Consider the following 15,572-nt stretch of genomic DNA (forward strand, 5'->3'; position numbering starts at 1 on the left):
TGCGCCCCCTTCCTACTTTTTCAAAAAAATGTTCCATAAAATATTTATTTTTTTTCTTCTTCTCAGTTCAAAGTTTTTCTATATTTTGTAGTTTTAGCTTTTATTAAAAAAAAAAAGATGTAGCGGTGAAATAAATCGCGGTCTCAGGTGTGTAAGGGGTTTATGTTTGGCCCCGTCCAGCACCTGCCGCGCGGCTTCCGAGGCGACGCATTTGGAGCCTTTGTAGAAGCCACGTTTGGCCATGTTTCCAGTATATGAAGCTTTGTGGAACAATGGCTGCCCGCTGCTCTTCTCTTCTCTATTCCTTAAGCTCTCTCTCTACATTGGATGAACACAAGGCTTTGTGCTGTAGAAACCCGGGCTCGATAAATCACTGACATTTTCCTTTTTTTCTCTCTCTTTCCCCTCCTTTGCTTCTTTCCCTCTCCCCTTTTTCATTTTGCAAAGCCTGCGGATTTGGATGAATGGGTAAGCACTGTTTGGCTTGTGTTCCTGCTTATTTCACTTGTCATATTGTCACCGTATGGGGATTGTTTGTGGAAATTGTAGTCTATTTAATTTCCTTCTCGGATCTCCCACTCCATTTACTTTTGGACAATTTTTTTTTTCCCGACGTTGGTATCTGTGGATTAAGTGCAATGGAGGCGGCCAGCCGGCTGGGCATTGGGACTTTCCTAAAGTTAGTACTAGACAAAAGATCAAACAGACAACCTTGCCTATTGGAACCGGCTAACTATAGTCAAGATGTTTGATGCCCGGCAGACGCTGACGAACACCTAATGCGATCCTACTGTCCCCACATGTTCTCGGCAGCACATCCCTTGTTGACATTGGTCGATGTGCTTGCGATTTTAGGATTTTTACGCCAGACTAAAAATCAAAGCACCCGACAAATTTAGTTTACTTGGATCAACAGTTTTCGGCTCAGCTAAAAGTTCCTTTAGGCACAGGAGAGGCTGCACGCCGTGCACTTTAGAGTCAGCATGTCACAGGCTGGGAGAAAACTCCACGACACTGCAGGGACGGGTCACCGGAAGACATTTATTAATGGTTAAGGAGCAATTCAGATCTGAACAGCAGGCTGGGGAGATGCTCGTGCAAGACTGCAGACGCTGCACTGTGCAGCAGCATGTCGCAGGCAGGAGACTTGCGTTAGATGTGGTCAGACAACATTTATTAGTAGCTATAGTGCATTTATTAGAAGGATCCTAGAGTCACAGGCGCAGGAGTAATGCACAGGCGCAGGAGTAATGCTCAGGCGCAGGAGTAATGCACAGGCGCGGCAGTAATGCACAGGCGCGGCAGTAATGCACAGGCGCGGCAGTAATGCTCAGGCGCAGGAGTAATGCTCAGGCGCAGGAGTAATGCTCAGGCGCAGGAGTAATGCTCAGGCGCAGGAGTAATGCACAGGCGCAGGAGTAATGCTCAGGCGCAGGAGTAATGCGCAGGAGAGGCTGCGGACACTGCACTGTGCAGCAGCATGTTACAGGCAAGGAGAAAACGCCAGGACACTGACATTAGCTGTGGTCAGACAACATTTATTAGAAGGATCTTAAGAAGATACAGGTGCAGGAGTAATGCACAGGAGAGGCTGCGGACGGTGCACTGTGCAGCAGCATGTCACAGGCAGGACAATGACATTAGCTGTGGTCAGACAACATTTATTAGTAGCTATAGTGCATTTATTAAAAGGATCCTAGAGTCACAGGCACAGGAGTAATGCACAGGCGCAGGAGTAATGCACAGGCGAGGCTGCGGTCGCTGCACTGTGCAGCAGCATGTTACAGGCAAGGAGAAAAGTCCGGGACACTGTAAGGAAAGGCAGAAATGATAAGGCAATTGCCAACCATTATTTACAAGAAATGGGAACTAGCCTGAAGAAGATTTGGTGACGACAATGAAATACAAATTGAAATTGTGAAGACGCTGAATTGTTGTTGTGCCCCCCCCCCCAAATACAGTCTGCTTTATTTGTAAATTTGTGCAATAGTAGGAATAAGAGAAAATTTTTAAAAAAATCATCTTTTATTTGTGGGGGGAGGAGGGTCCTGCACAGGGCACCCAAAATTATTGCAGCGTTTAATGCACAATGCAGCTGCTTCCATCACGGACGCCCGGGAATAGTATTAATTGTGCAACTGAACTCCTCTTATTGTGAAAACTGGGGCACAAATAATGACTTAAAAGTGTGACTAAACATTTTGATATGTTGTAGCCCGTGGTTAGTAGCTTTGATAGGTTGGGGAGGGCTCAAACCAAAGAGCGAGGAACACGTAACTTATTTTGAAGTGTGAGCCAAGTGGGATTGGGACCCATCGCTCTTCTCGTGCTGGAGAATAGGCTTTTTGCTTCTGCCCCTGGTTTGAGCGATCAGTTGGGATCTTGGGACCACTGATCACCTCTATATAAGTAGAATGTGGTTACCTTTTGGACCCTCATTAGAACACTGATGTGAAAATAAAAACAAGGTATCCATGAAAATAAACCTATAGATTAGACTGCAGATGTATTGAACGCCAACGCCCGGCCACTTCCACAACCTTCTCATAGCTCAACCTGCTAAGTGGTTAAGAGAGAATAATGAAAGGGAGATGAGCGGTTCATAAATGAAAGCTGGTTAATTGCCGCTGCAGACTTCACACCCTCGAATACCTTTTTGGCACCGGCCAGCCATTACCATGAATAACCTTCCTATTGGACGGAGTCTGCGAGCTGCAGATCACAGGGCACTCTCCCTAATGAGTTTTTGCATACATAATCTTCATTAAATCCTGCAGCATTTCTGCTTTTCTTCCCAATCAAGGCTCGTGTTAGCAGGAAAGGTTAAGTACCGTCTGGCTTCCATCGTAGCTGAACCGGGTCAGCCACCTATCAGCCCAGATTTCCCCCCTCCCCGTTAGCACTGTCTACATACGTGAACTCCTCATTCAGCAGCGCACAAGCCGCCATTGTTTGTTTAAGGGCGATACAAATAATTCCGCCCATTGTTGCGGCAGATTTGTTGTTGGCACTAGGAAATATGCAAAAATACACATTACACGGGGGGCTGAGACAAAAAGAAGAAAGCCCCATGTGCCTATTATTAATCATTAGCAGAGAGAAATATTTACACCCCCCCCCCCTGTCTCCTGAAAAACCATATGCAGATGCACACGTGCGGCTTAATTGCTAGCGGGGACTCCAACTATTTGGACTGAAGTCTTTGTCTTCCAGAGGGGGCTGTTTTATGAGTCTCATGGGGGAAACAATAGGCATGTAGGTTGCCAAGTGTCCAAGCTCGTTAGTGACGATGCATGGAGCATGCCAATTGAATATGCAAATGTTTATTAATTCTTCCCATTTCATTTACGTCATAGATGGCAAGATGTATGAATCCGATCCTTTCCCCTAACATGAAGGGAGGAAGGACCGAGCAAAGATTTACGTTTAAAGGGGACCTATTTCTAATTAAAATTGACATGCCCAATAATTAAAGGGGGTTTCCAACCCATAAAAATTGGGCATCGATCAACTTTAAATAGTTAGCAACTTCCCATTAGCTCCGATCGCCCATTCCTCCGCTGTGCACTCCTTCTCATATTTTGGCTGTGATGGGGCCTGGCTGACTGATAATTTAAGTCCTAACCCTTTTTTGATGCATTGACGGAAAAGGAGGCTGGCTTAGCTAATGATATTAGCAGGTGACGGCCCCCTTCACGTGCACAGGATAAAGGACTGGAAGGGTAGCAGCCAGAACCTGGGAGGGAGCTGCTAGCAGAGGACTGTATAGACAGACCCTGGGATGAAGTTGCTAGCAGAGGAACGGCGCAGCCATAACCTGAGATGAAGCTGCTAGAAGAGGAACGGCGCAGCCATAACCTGGGATGAAGCTGCTAGCAGAGGAACGGCGAAGCCATAACCTGGGATGAAGTTGCTAGCAGAGGAACGGCGCAGCCATAACCTGAGATGAAGCTGCTAGAAGAGGAACGGCGCAGCCATAACCTGGGATGAAGCTGCTAGCAGAGGAACGGCAAAGCCATAACCTGGGATGAAGTTGCTAGCAGAGGAACGGCGCAGCCATAACCTGAGATGAAGCTGCTAGAAGAGGAACGGCGCAGCCATAACCTGGGATGAAGCTGCTAGCAGAGGAACGGCGAAGTCATAACCTGAGATGAAGCTGCTAGCAGAGGAACGGCGCAGCCATAACCTGAGATGAAGCTGCTAGAAGAGGAACGGCGCAGCCAGAACCTGGGATGAAGCTGCTAGCAGAGGAACGGCAAAGCCAGAACCTGGAATGAAGCTGCTAGAAGAGGAACGGCGCAGCCAGAACCTGGGATGAAGCTGCTAGCAGAGGAACGGCAAAGCCAGAACCTGGAATGAAGCTGCTAGCAGAGGAACGGCAAAGCCAGAACCTGGGATGAAGCTGCTTGCAGAGGAACGGCGCAGCCATAACCGGAGATGAAGCTGCTAGCAGAGGAACGGCGCAGCCATAACCTGGGATGAAGCTGCTAGCAGAGGAACGGCAAAGCCAGAACCTGGGATGAAGCTGCTAGAAGAGGAACGGCGCAGCCAGAACCTGAGATGAAGCTGCTAGCAGAGGAACAGGGCAGCCATAACCTGAGATGAAGCTGCTAGCAGAAGAACGGCGCAGCCATAACCTGGGATGAAGCTGCTAGCAGAGGAACGGCAAAGCCAGAACCTGGGATGAAGCTGCTAGCAGAGGAGCAGCAAAGCCAGAACCTGGTATGAAGCTGCTAGAAGAGGAACGGCGCAGCCCTAACCTGAGATGAAGCTGCTAGCAGAGGAACAGGGCAGCCATAACCCGAGATGAAGCTGCTAGCAGAGGAACGGCGCAGCCATAACCTGAGATGAAGCTGCTAGCAGAGGAACAGGGCAGCCATAACCTGGGATGAAGCTGCTAGCAGAGGAACGGCGCAGCCATAACCTGGGATGAAGCTGCTAGCAGAGGAACGGCAAAGCCAGAACCTGGTATGAAGCTGCTAGCAGGGGAACGGCGTAGCCATAACCTGAGATGAAGCTGCTAGCAGAGGAACAGGGCAGCCATAACCTGGGATGAAGCTGCTAGCAGAGGAACGGCGCAGCACTAACCTGGGATGAAGCTGCTAGTAGGGGAATGGCGTAGCCAGAACCTGGGATGAAGCTGCTAGCAGAGGAACAGGGCAGCCAGAACCTGGGATGAAGCTGCTAGCAGGGGAATGGCGGAGCCAGAACTTGGGATGAAGCTGCTAGCTGAGGAACGGCGCAGCCAGAACCTGGAATGAATCTGATAGCAGGGGAACGGGGCAGCCAGAACCTGGGATGAAGCTGATAGCAATGGAATGGCACAGCCAGAACTTGGGATGAAGCTGCTAGCAGGGGAATGGCACAGCCAGAACCTGGAATGAAGCTGCTAGCAGGGCAACTGCACAACCAGAACCTGGGATGAAGCTGCTAGCAGGGCAACGGGGCAGCCAGAACCTGGGATGAAGCTGCTAGCAGGGCAACGGGGCAGCCAGAACCTGGGATGAAGCTGCTAGCAGGGCAACGGGGCAGCCAGAACCTGGGATGAAGCTGCTAGCAGAGGATCAGCACAGCCAGAACCTGGGATGAAACTGCAAGCAGAGGAACGGCGCAGCCATAACCTGGGATGAAGCTGCTAGCAGAGGATCAGCACAGCCAGAACCTGGGATGAAGCTGCTACAGGGCAACGGCACAGCCAGAACCTGGGATGAAGCTGCTAGCAGGGGAACGGGGCAGCCAGAACCTGGGATGAAGCTGCTAGCAGAGGAACGGTGCAGCCATAACCTGGGATGAAGCTGCTAGCAGAGGAATGGCGCAGCCAAAACCTGGTATGAAGCTGCTAGCAGGGGAATGGCGTAGCCAGAACCTGAGATGAAGCTGCTAGCAGAGGAACGGTATAGTCAGAGCCTGGGATGAAGCTGCTAGCAGAGGAACAGGGCAGCCAGAACCTGGGATGAAGCTGCTAACAGGGTAAAAAGGCATCCAGAACCTGGCAGAAAACTGCTAGCAGGGGAACGGCACAGCCAGAACCTGAGATGAAGCTGCTAGCAGGGGAACGGCACAGCCAGAACCTGGGATTAAGCTGCTAGCAGAGGAACGGCGCAGCCAGAACCTGGGATGAAGCTGCTAGCAGAGGAACGGCGCAGCCAGAACCTGGGATGAAGCTGCTAGCAGGGGAATGACGCAGCCAGAACCTGGGATGAAGCTGCTAGCAGGGGAATGACGCAGCCAGAACCTGGGATGAAGCTGCTAGCAGAGGAACGGCGCAGCCAGAACCTGGGATGAAGCTGCTCGCAGGGGAATGGCGCAGCCAGAACCTGGTATGAAGCTGCTAGCAGGGGAATGACGCAGCCAGAACCTGGTATGAAGCTGCTAGCAGGGGAATGACGCAGCCAGAACCTGGTATGAAGCTGCTAGCAGGGGAATGACGCAGCCAGAACCTGGGATGAAGCTGCTAGCAGGGGAACGGCGCAGCCAGAACCTGGTATGAAGCTTCTAGCAGGGGAACGGCGCAGCCAGGACCTGGGATGAAGCTGCTAGCAGGAGAACGGCGCAGCCAGGACCTGGGATGAAGCTGCTAGCAGGGGAACGACGCAGCCAGAACCTGGGATGAAGCTGCTAGCAGGGGAACGGCGCAGCCAGAACCTGGGATGAAGCTGCTAGCAGGGGAATGACGCAGCCAGAACCTGGGATGAAGCTAGCAGGGGAATGACGCAGCCAGAACCTGGGATGAAGCTGCTAGCAGGGGAACGGCGCAGCCAGAACCTGGTATGAAGCTTCTAGCAGGGGAACGGCGCAGCCAGGACCTGGGATGAAGCTGCTAGCAGGGGAACGACGCAGCCAGAACCTGGGATGAAGCTGCTAGCAGGGGAACGGCGCAGCCAGAACCTGGGATGAAGCTGCTAGCAGGGGAATGGCGCAGCCAGAACCTGGGATGAAGCTGCTAGCAGGGGAATGGCGCAGCCAGAACCTGGGATGAAGCTGCTAGCAGGGGAACTGCGCAGCCAGAACCTGGGTTGAAGCTGCTAGCAGGGGTACGGGGCGTTAGAATATAATTTTTATAGCTTGGAAACCCCTTTTAAATGTCGTTTCCTTGTGCATTGCAAAAACAAACCTTGTGTCTGCAGAGCGTCTTGTCTCTCGTGTGATTGTGGCAAGCAAGAAATCCCATTCTTATCGCCCAGGCATTGCATGCATCTGAATGGGTTACAAGACTCTCACTTGAGAACCTCTTAATTTTGGGATGGTCTGAGCCTCCCACGTTCTGATCTGAATTAGAAAAGTCATCCCGTAGCCCCAATGATCTTTACTCCAGTCCCTCCCCGCTGAAGCATGCCTCGCCTCCAGGTCTTCGGCAGGATCCTGTCAGGCTCATTGAGCATCAGATGAAGCTGACATTTAAAATACGGCAAGCCAGACGGGGCTTTCTTTCCTTGCCAGATACGCTCAGCCTAAACTTCATGAAATGTCCCGGTTTGCCCATTGCATGCTGCTCTTGGGAAGAATACGGGAAGCAGTCAGCCTTCAGATGCAATCTTTCTTCCTAGCTACCCCTGCCAGTGTTTGAAAGACCCCCGGGGATCACTTCCGTCCAGGCCGCTTTATCACTCGGCTATGTCAATTTCAACCCAACGCCTTCATAGTTTTTAAAAGTTCAAGCTCGCATTGTAGGTCTTTCCCATAAAGCATCTCTGCGATGTCATCCGTGCGAGAAAGGAGCATAAAAAAGCTCATCACTTATATAGTTCTTTGTACCTGGTTTATAAAGTTTAGGTAGGAAAAGGAGAAAAGCGCAGGAAGGTGGAATCTGACACTTATTGTTATGGAAAGTACTGTAACAAAAAACTCGCAGTTTTTGAAAGGATAGCCGTCCGAGGGGTCCAGGAGAAAAATGGAGCGGCGGGATGCATGCATATGGGGTCTCCGTTACTTTAGGCATAACAACGTTCTATAGATGTCTGTTTTATTCGGTTTTCTACTTTTGTAGGCCAAGGAACTCCAACACAAAGAAGAAGAGCTTAAAAAACTGGATGCTTTCCACAAGGAGCAGCTGACAAGCATTGAGAAGAAGGTAAGTGTCCAACACTCGAGACCAAGTACAAAAAACTGAAATTGCAAGGCTGCTTTGAGAAGTGAGTTAATATATTACCAGCATATACTACTTTAGGGCTTCTTCAAAGTGACAAACACATTTTGCTCCCTGCTGTCATAAATTGGAAGAGAAAGATAGAGATTTATAGCGAAAATAACTTGAAAATATTACCCAAAATGGAAATTCCAATCTTTGTACCTAATAAAGGGAATCTGCTAGTTGATGGCGTCCTGTGATCACAGCAGTCTCTGCGCTGTTAAAAGAAATTAGGCTCCGAAGTGGAATTTGAGATTTTAGAAACATTTTCTTGGAAAAGGCTGCAACTTTACTGTATACTTACCTAATCAGGGAATTACAAGTAGTTTCTGTAACTGTAGAGACAACCTACTAGCTAATACAGTCCTGTGATCACAGCAGCCTCTGCACTGTTTCAAGCAAGTAGCCTTTACAGTGTGAGAGTGGAGGGGGGAGGACTGGCAAGTGTAATATGAGTTAGTAGGGTTGTAGAAAGAGTGACCAGGACAGGCAGCAGCTCTACTGTATCCTTACCTAAACAGGGAATTACAAGAAGCTTTTGTATCCATAGAAAAAAAACCTAGTATCTGATAATGTCCTGTGATCACAGCAGCCTCTGCACTGTTTTAAGCAAGTAGTCTCTGCAGGCTAATAGTGGAGGATGAGAAGCGGCACATGTCATGAGTTAGTAGGACTTTAGAAAGAGTGACCAGGACAGGCTGTAGCTTTACTGTATCTTTACCTAAACAGAGAATTACAAATAGTTTGTGTATTAGATAGTAAGCTTTCGCTACATATAATGTCCTGTGATCACGGCAGCCTCTGCACTGCTTTAAGCAAGTAGTTTCTGCAGGGTAAGCATGGATGATAAGTGACATATGTAATATGAGTTAGTAGGACTGTAGGAAGAGTGACCAGGGCAGGCTGTAGCTTTATTGTATCTTACACAAACTACTTGTAATTCTCTGTTTAGGTAAAGATACAGTAAAGCTACAGCCTGTCCTGGTCACTCTTTCTAAAGTTCTACTAACTCATGACATGTGCCGCTTCTCATCCTCCACTATTACCCTGCAGAGACTACTTGCTTAAAGCAGTGCAGAGGCTGCTGTGATCACAGGACATTATCTGTAGAGAAAGCTTACTATACAATACACAAACTATTTGTAATTCCCTCTTAGGTAAAGATACAGTAAAGCTACAGCCTGTCCTGGTCACTCTTTCTACAGTCCTACTAACTCACATTACATTTGTCACTTATCATCCACGCTTACCCTGCAGAAACTACTTGCTTAAAACAGTGCAGAGGTTGCCGTGATCACAGGACATTATTAGATAGTAGGTTTTCACTACAAATAAAGTCCTGTGATCACAGCAGCCTCTGCACTGTTTTAAGCAAGTAGTCTCTGCAAACTAAGAGTGAAATAGTGAGAAATGGCATACGTAATACGAGTTAGTAGGACTGTAGGAAGAGTCACCAGGACAGACAGCAGCTCTACTGTATCCTTACCTAAACAGGGAATTACAAGCAGCTTTTGTATCTGTAGAAAAAAAAACTACTATCTAATAAAGTCCTGTGATCACAGCAGCCTCTGCACTGTTTTAAGCAAGTAGTTTCTGCAGGGTAAGCGTGGATAATAAGTGACAAATGTAATGTGAGTTAGAAAAAGTGACCAGGACAGGCTGCAACTCTGCTGTATCTAGAACTTGGTGCACAATGTGACGTAAGAAGAAGAAGGACTCTGTAGAATTTAGCACTAAAGATATTTTGTACGTCTGCCCTCCCGCTGCCATTTTACTTGTTGCTTTGATTTTGATTACCACATAATGCCATCAGTATTAATATCAGTCTTTGCATCCAAGCTCCTCATCCCGTACAATCCCCGCTAACTTTTACCCCCCTCCTTAATGTTTTTTTTGCATTTTCCTTGCATGGTTAAAAAAACTGCATCAAAGTGGAGCGGCAGCCGTGACACCGACACGCTGTTATTTGACTTCAGAATTCGGCTGATTAATGGTCGTCTTGTGTAAACAGTGAAATGGATCGAATAAGTGTAGCTGCTGTTTAGGGAACACAATAGCGCAGCTTGTAAGCTTGTTACTGCACTTATGTTTTATACATCACGTTGTAAGGAATCTCCACAAGTCAAGGCCACACCGATTAAATAATGCATCTTTCTCCTATAGATTTCTCTCCACGATATTTTGTAAAGTAAAAAAAAAAAATGTTACGTTTATGCTAAAAAATGTGAAAACTGTTTTTTTAGTATCTTCTTTCTGTGATGAGATAAGGTCACCTGAGCTTTCAGGACCAAGGATTGAGCCTGCACTACTAAGAGAATCTGATGACAATAGGTCACCTGTGTATTTATCTCAGGAGGTGTAAATGCGTTGTTTCTAAATAACTGTAGGCAGTATTATAGTAGTTATATTCATTGGGGCAGTATTATAGTAGTTATATTCATTGGGGCAGTATTATAGTAGTTATATTCATTGGAGCAGTATTATAGTAGTTATATTCTTGTACATAGGAGCGGTATTATAGTAGTTATATTCTTGTACATAGGGGGCAGTATTATAGTAGTTATATTCTTGTACATAGGAGCAGTAATATAGTAGTTACATTCTTGTACATAGGAGCAGTATTATAGTAGTTATATTCTTGTACATAGGGGCAGTATTATAGTAGTTATATTCTTGTACATAGGGGGCAGTATTATAGTAGTTATATTCTTGTACATAGGAGCAGTAATATAGTAGTTATATTCTTGTACATAGGGGCAGTATTATAGCAGATATATTCTTGTACATAGGAGCAGTATTATAGTAGTATATTCATTGGGGCAGTATTATAGTAGTTATATTCTTGTATTTAGCAGGCAGTATTATAGTAATATTCTTGTACATAGGGAGCAGTATTATAGTAGTCCCCAATATCACTTCCCCTCTCACACTCTTCTTCTGTACAGCTGGCGCACAGTTTATTAGCCAGCAGAGGGCAGTAGTGAGCACAGTAGAATACTCCTCCATGAGATCTTAGCTCTATGCTGGAACATGATAGGAGTTGTATTTAAGATAAATAATGAGGTGTTACCCTTTTACTTCCTTCTGTCACTTTCTAGCCGTTTTCCTCATTTTATAGCCGTCCTGTGACTTGTAGCGTGACAGTCCCTCGAGCCACAAGTTGAAGTCCGTAGGATTTATCCGCTCACCTTGTGCTTAACACAGGAAATCCAAAAGTGCGTTTATTAGGTCTGTAAACTGTGCAAAAAGGCCCTTTTTGGCAACGAGGGGGAAATGAAAAAATCCAGGCAGCGTTTCTTAGAATCCCGCAATAAAGCTTAATTCTGTAAAAAAAAAAAAAAAAAAGTGACGGAAACAACAACCTTTCTCTTTGTGCTTTTTATTCTGTGCGGTGAAAGCCGCAGACGCGATGCACTCATTCTTTTTTATTAGCTGCAGCTTTTATATAATTTCACTTTCATTTACTGAATGTACACAGACCTTGACATTTTCTGTTTCTATAGTCACAACAGTAAAGCTTCTCCTACTACTTATTGTATTTTTCCCTTTTCTTTTTCCATCCCCTCCTCCCTCCACCTTTTACCATCACGCCGCGTCCTCGCCCCCTTTACAGACTTGGTGGTGGTAAACATAACCCTCTGCTAAGTCCTAAGCACTCGCTGTTTTCAGGGAAAATGGAAAAAAATAAAGAAAAAATAAAATAAAAAATCCAAGCTTCATAAAAGACTCCGTGCTAATTAACGTGCGGGCGCCCAGCTTAATGCCGTCACGCTATACATTTTGGCACGTTAATTTATATTTTGTTCTTCCGCTCTTGTAAGTGGGAGGAATAAGGCGCAGTTGATTGAGAGGCCATGCGAGGATTAAATCGCTTCTCATATATTCTGAATAACATTTTGCCTTATGGCGTCTTGTTCCGGTAAGGATCCTGCAGTTTGTCATCTTTTGGAAAAGTTTTAATAAAGCTTGTTGACAGATCTAATGGGATTTTAAAAATGTCCTATTTGGTTGGATTTAAAGGGAACTTGTCGGGTCACTCTTTTTTTTGTCCCCCCCCAGTGTGCATTAGAGCAGTCGTCTTTAGCTCACTAGGTGTGACGCAAGGTGAGGGAAGAAATAAGTGTACAATGACAGGAAGAGGGGGACGGGAGCCCAACAACTAGGGAAAGGGGGAGTGGAGACCCCTAGGCAGTTCTAATATCACCCTGCCTACCCTATCGTCCCTATAAAGGTTCCGCACCTATCGCCAAGCAGGAACCTAAACCCTGAATGTCCCTAGAGCCTGGCCCTAGATAGGGAGGGGACGGGGTGAACACTTGTCAGGCCCCACTATAAACTAAAGACAACAAGGTAGACAAACAAAGGGGATATACTTAGCTTTAGCAGACACTAGACAGATGACACCAACTGTCCTCCAAGGGCACCAAAGACGATACTAGCCGACTGCTAGTGCTCCAATCCTGCACAGTGGTACATAGAACTATCGCCGGTGACTCTCTGGAGCAACTGAGAGTTTTTAACTACCAAGCAAGGGTGTGTTAATCAGCAGCAGAAGGTGGAGGTCGCTACTGGGTCCTAAAGGGAAAAGGATATAACAATACTACAGTGATGAGAGGATCAAGAAGGCATCTACAATGCCAAGAGCAGTGACCTTCTACAGCTGGATCCAGAGCTACTGTCTGTCACACCTGACACACCCGTGACACTAGGTTAATTTATACGTTAATATTGTAGGGAAATTATACATTTTAATGGTCGAGAAAGTCTATCTAGTGCTCTAAGTAGAGTCTTGACTAGGAGGCACAAGATAACTAGTCCTGTAGTGATAATCTCCTACTGATAAAACACTGATTTTATTGAAACACACAGTCTAGTAAGTGATACATTTCTGGAATCAGACTTTCTGCCCCTACATCATGCCTCTCTCAGATTAAATGGCAAAAACCTGCTGACCGATTCCCTTTAATGTAACTGAGCTGCAATACCAGACGCAACCCTTGGACAGCTGGTGGCGCTGCAAGTAAGTATCCCTGTTGTCTAATTCTGGTCAGTTCCTGGAAGAACCATAGTCGTGAGCATCCCATGATGCATCATTACTCTTATGTAGACCTTTCCCACCTTGCTTGGAGCTTATTTGCATCATCTGTTAAGCAACAAATGAGTATGATAAGGCGTGTATCGTACAGGGGTGGAGAGGGATGAATTTGTATTGTTAGAACATCTGTGACATCCACAGGTTGCTACAAGGTGGAAACCATATTGTAACTGCAACACTACAGGCGCTTAACACTTTCTTTTCCAGTAGAACAGGAACAAGTATTGATGGTTTGTTCTAGTCGACATCTTATTCTTTGGTAAGTATCTTGTGTCAGCTGGCCGCCATTCTTTACTGTTGCCGATAGAAAGGGAGAGATTGACAAGGAATCCTAAAAGTGGGCGCTGTGAGAGAGAAGGGGGAGCCGCTGCAGTATCTCTCCTGTATATGTGCGTCTGAGCACTAAGAGTTGAGGGGAGGCTGCAGTATTTCTCCTTCTGTATACCTGCGACAGATCGGTGAGGAGCAGCTGCAGTAGCTCTCCATCTATGTCTGTGCGACTGAGCAGTGAGGAGCAGCTGCAGTATCTCTCCATCTATGTCTGTGCAACTGAGCAGTGAGGAGCAGCTGCAGTATCTCTCCATATATGTCTGTGCGACTGAGCAGTGAGGAGCAGCTGCAGTATCTCTCCATCTATGTCTGTGCGACTGAACAGTGAGGAGCAGCTGCAGTATCTCTCCCTCTGTATATGTATGACTGAGCAGTGAGGTGCAGCTGCAGTATCTCTCCCTCTGTATATGTGTGACTGAGCAGTGAGGAGCAGCTGCAGTATCTCTCCCTCTGTATATGTATGACTGAATGGTGAGGAGCAGCTGCAGTATCTCTCCCTCTGTATATGTGTGACTGAGCAGTGAGGAGCAGCTGCAGTATCTCTCCCTCTGTATATGTGCGACTGAATGGTGAGGAGCAGCGGCAGTATATCTCCCTCTGTATATGTGTGACTGAGCAGTGAGGAGCAGCTGCAGTATCTCTCCCTCTGTATATGTGCGACTGAATGGTGAGGAGCAGCTGCAGTATCTCTCCCTCTGTATATGTGTGACTGAGCAGTGAGGAGCAGCTGCAGTATCTCTCCCTCTGTATATGTGTGACTGAGCAGTGAGGAGCAGCTGCAGTATCTCTCCCTCTGTATATGTGTGACTGAGCAGTGAGGAGCAGCTGCAGTATCTCTCCCTCTGTATATGTGTGACTGAGCAGTAAGGAGCAGCTGCAGTATCTCTCCCTCTGTAAATGTGTGTCTGAGCAGTGAGGAGCTGCTGCAGTGTCTCTCCCTCTGTATATGTGTGTCTGAGCAGTGAGGAGCAGCTGCAGTATCTCTCCCTCTGTATATGTGTGACTGAGCAGTGAGGAGCTGCTGCAGTATCTCTCCCTCTGTATATGTGTGACTGAGCTGTGAGGAGCAGCTGCAGTACCTCTCCCTCTGTATATGTGTGACTGAGCAGTGAGGAGCAGCTGCAGTATCTCTCCCTCTGTATATGTGTGACTGAGCAGTGAAGAGCAGCTGCAGTATCTCTCCCTCTGTATATGTGTGACTGAGCAGTGAGGAGCAGCTGCAGTATCTCTCCCTCTGTATATGTGTGACTGAGCAGTGAGGAGCAGCTGCGGTATCTCTCCCTCTGTATATGTGTGACTGAGCAGTGAGGAGCAGCTGCGGTATCTCTCCCTCTGTATATGTGTGACTGAGCAGTGAGGAGCAGCTGCAGTATCTCTCCCTCTGTATATGTGCGACTGAATGGTGAGGAGCAGCGGCAGTATATCTCCCTCTGTATATGTGTGACTGAGCAGTGAGGAGCAGCTGCAGTATCTCTCCCTCTGTATATGTGCGACTGAATGGTGAGGAGCAGCTGCAGTATCTCTCCCTCTGTATATGTGTGACTGAGCAGTGAGGAGCAGCTGCAGTACCTCTCCCTCTGTATATGTGTGACTGAGCAGTGAGGAGCAGCTGCAGTATCTCTCCCTCTGTATATGTGTGACTGAGCAGTGAGGAGCAGCTGCAGTATCTCTCCCTCTGTATATGTGTGACTGAGCAGTGAGGAGCAGCTGCAGTATCTCTCCCTCTATATGTGTGACTGAGCAGTGAGGAGCAGCTGCAGTATCTCTCCCTCTGTATATGTGTGACTGAGCAGTGAAGAGCAGCTGCAGTATCTCTCCCTCTGTATATGTGCGACTGAATGGTGAGGAGCAGCTGCAGTATATCTCCCTCTGTATATGTGTGACTGAGCAGTGAGGAGCAGCTGCAGTATCTCTCCCTCTGTATATGTGTGACTGAGCAGTGAGGAGCAGCTGCAGTATATCTCCCTCTGTATATGTGTGACTGAGCAGTGAGGAGCAGCTGCAGTATCTCTCCCTCTG

The 15,572-nt window shown here is 47.2% G+C and overlaps 1 protein-coding gene across 3 annotated transcripts in view; it reads left to right on the forward strand.

Annotated features, from left to right (window-relative positions):
* Positions 1-15,572, forward strand: part of CHCHD6 (coiled-coil-helix-coiled-coil-helix domain containing 6) — a 363,492-nt gene that overhangs the window by 78,038 nt on the left and 269,882 nt on the right. The window contains exons 5-6 of one of the 3 annotated variants that reach the window (XM_073644940.1): positions 448-468; positions 7,988-8,071. The exons of 1 other annotated variant lie outside the window; for it this stretch is intronic. In XM_073644940.1, the coding sequence (XP_073501041.1) occupies positions 448-468; positions 7,988-8,071 (105 nt within the window). The remainder of the gene's footprint in view (positions 1-447; positions 469-7,987; positions 8,072-15,572) is intronic. One more of the 3 variants, XM_073644941.1, reaches the window with a different exon arrangement.

This window comes from Phyllobates terribilis, unplaced genomic scaffold, assembly GCF_046119375.1.
Source record: "Phyllobates terribilis strain yellow unplaced genomic scaffold, ASM4611937v1 Scaffold_8__6_contigs__length_399053987, whole genome shotgun sequence".
In the NCBI taxonomy this organism is placed as follows: domain Eukaryota; kingdom Metazoa; phylum Chordata; class Amphibia; order Anura; family Dendrobatidae; genus Phyllobates; species Phyllobates terribilis.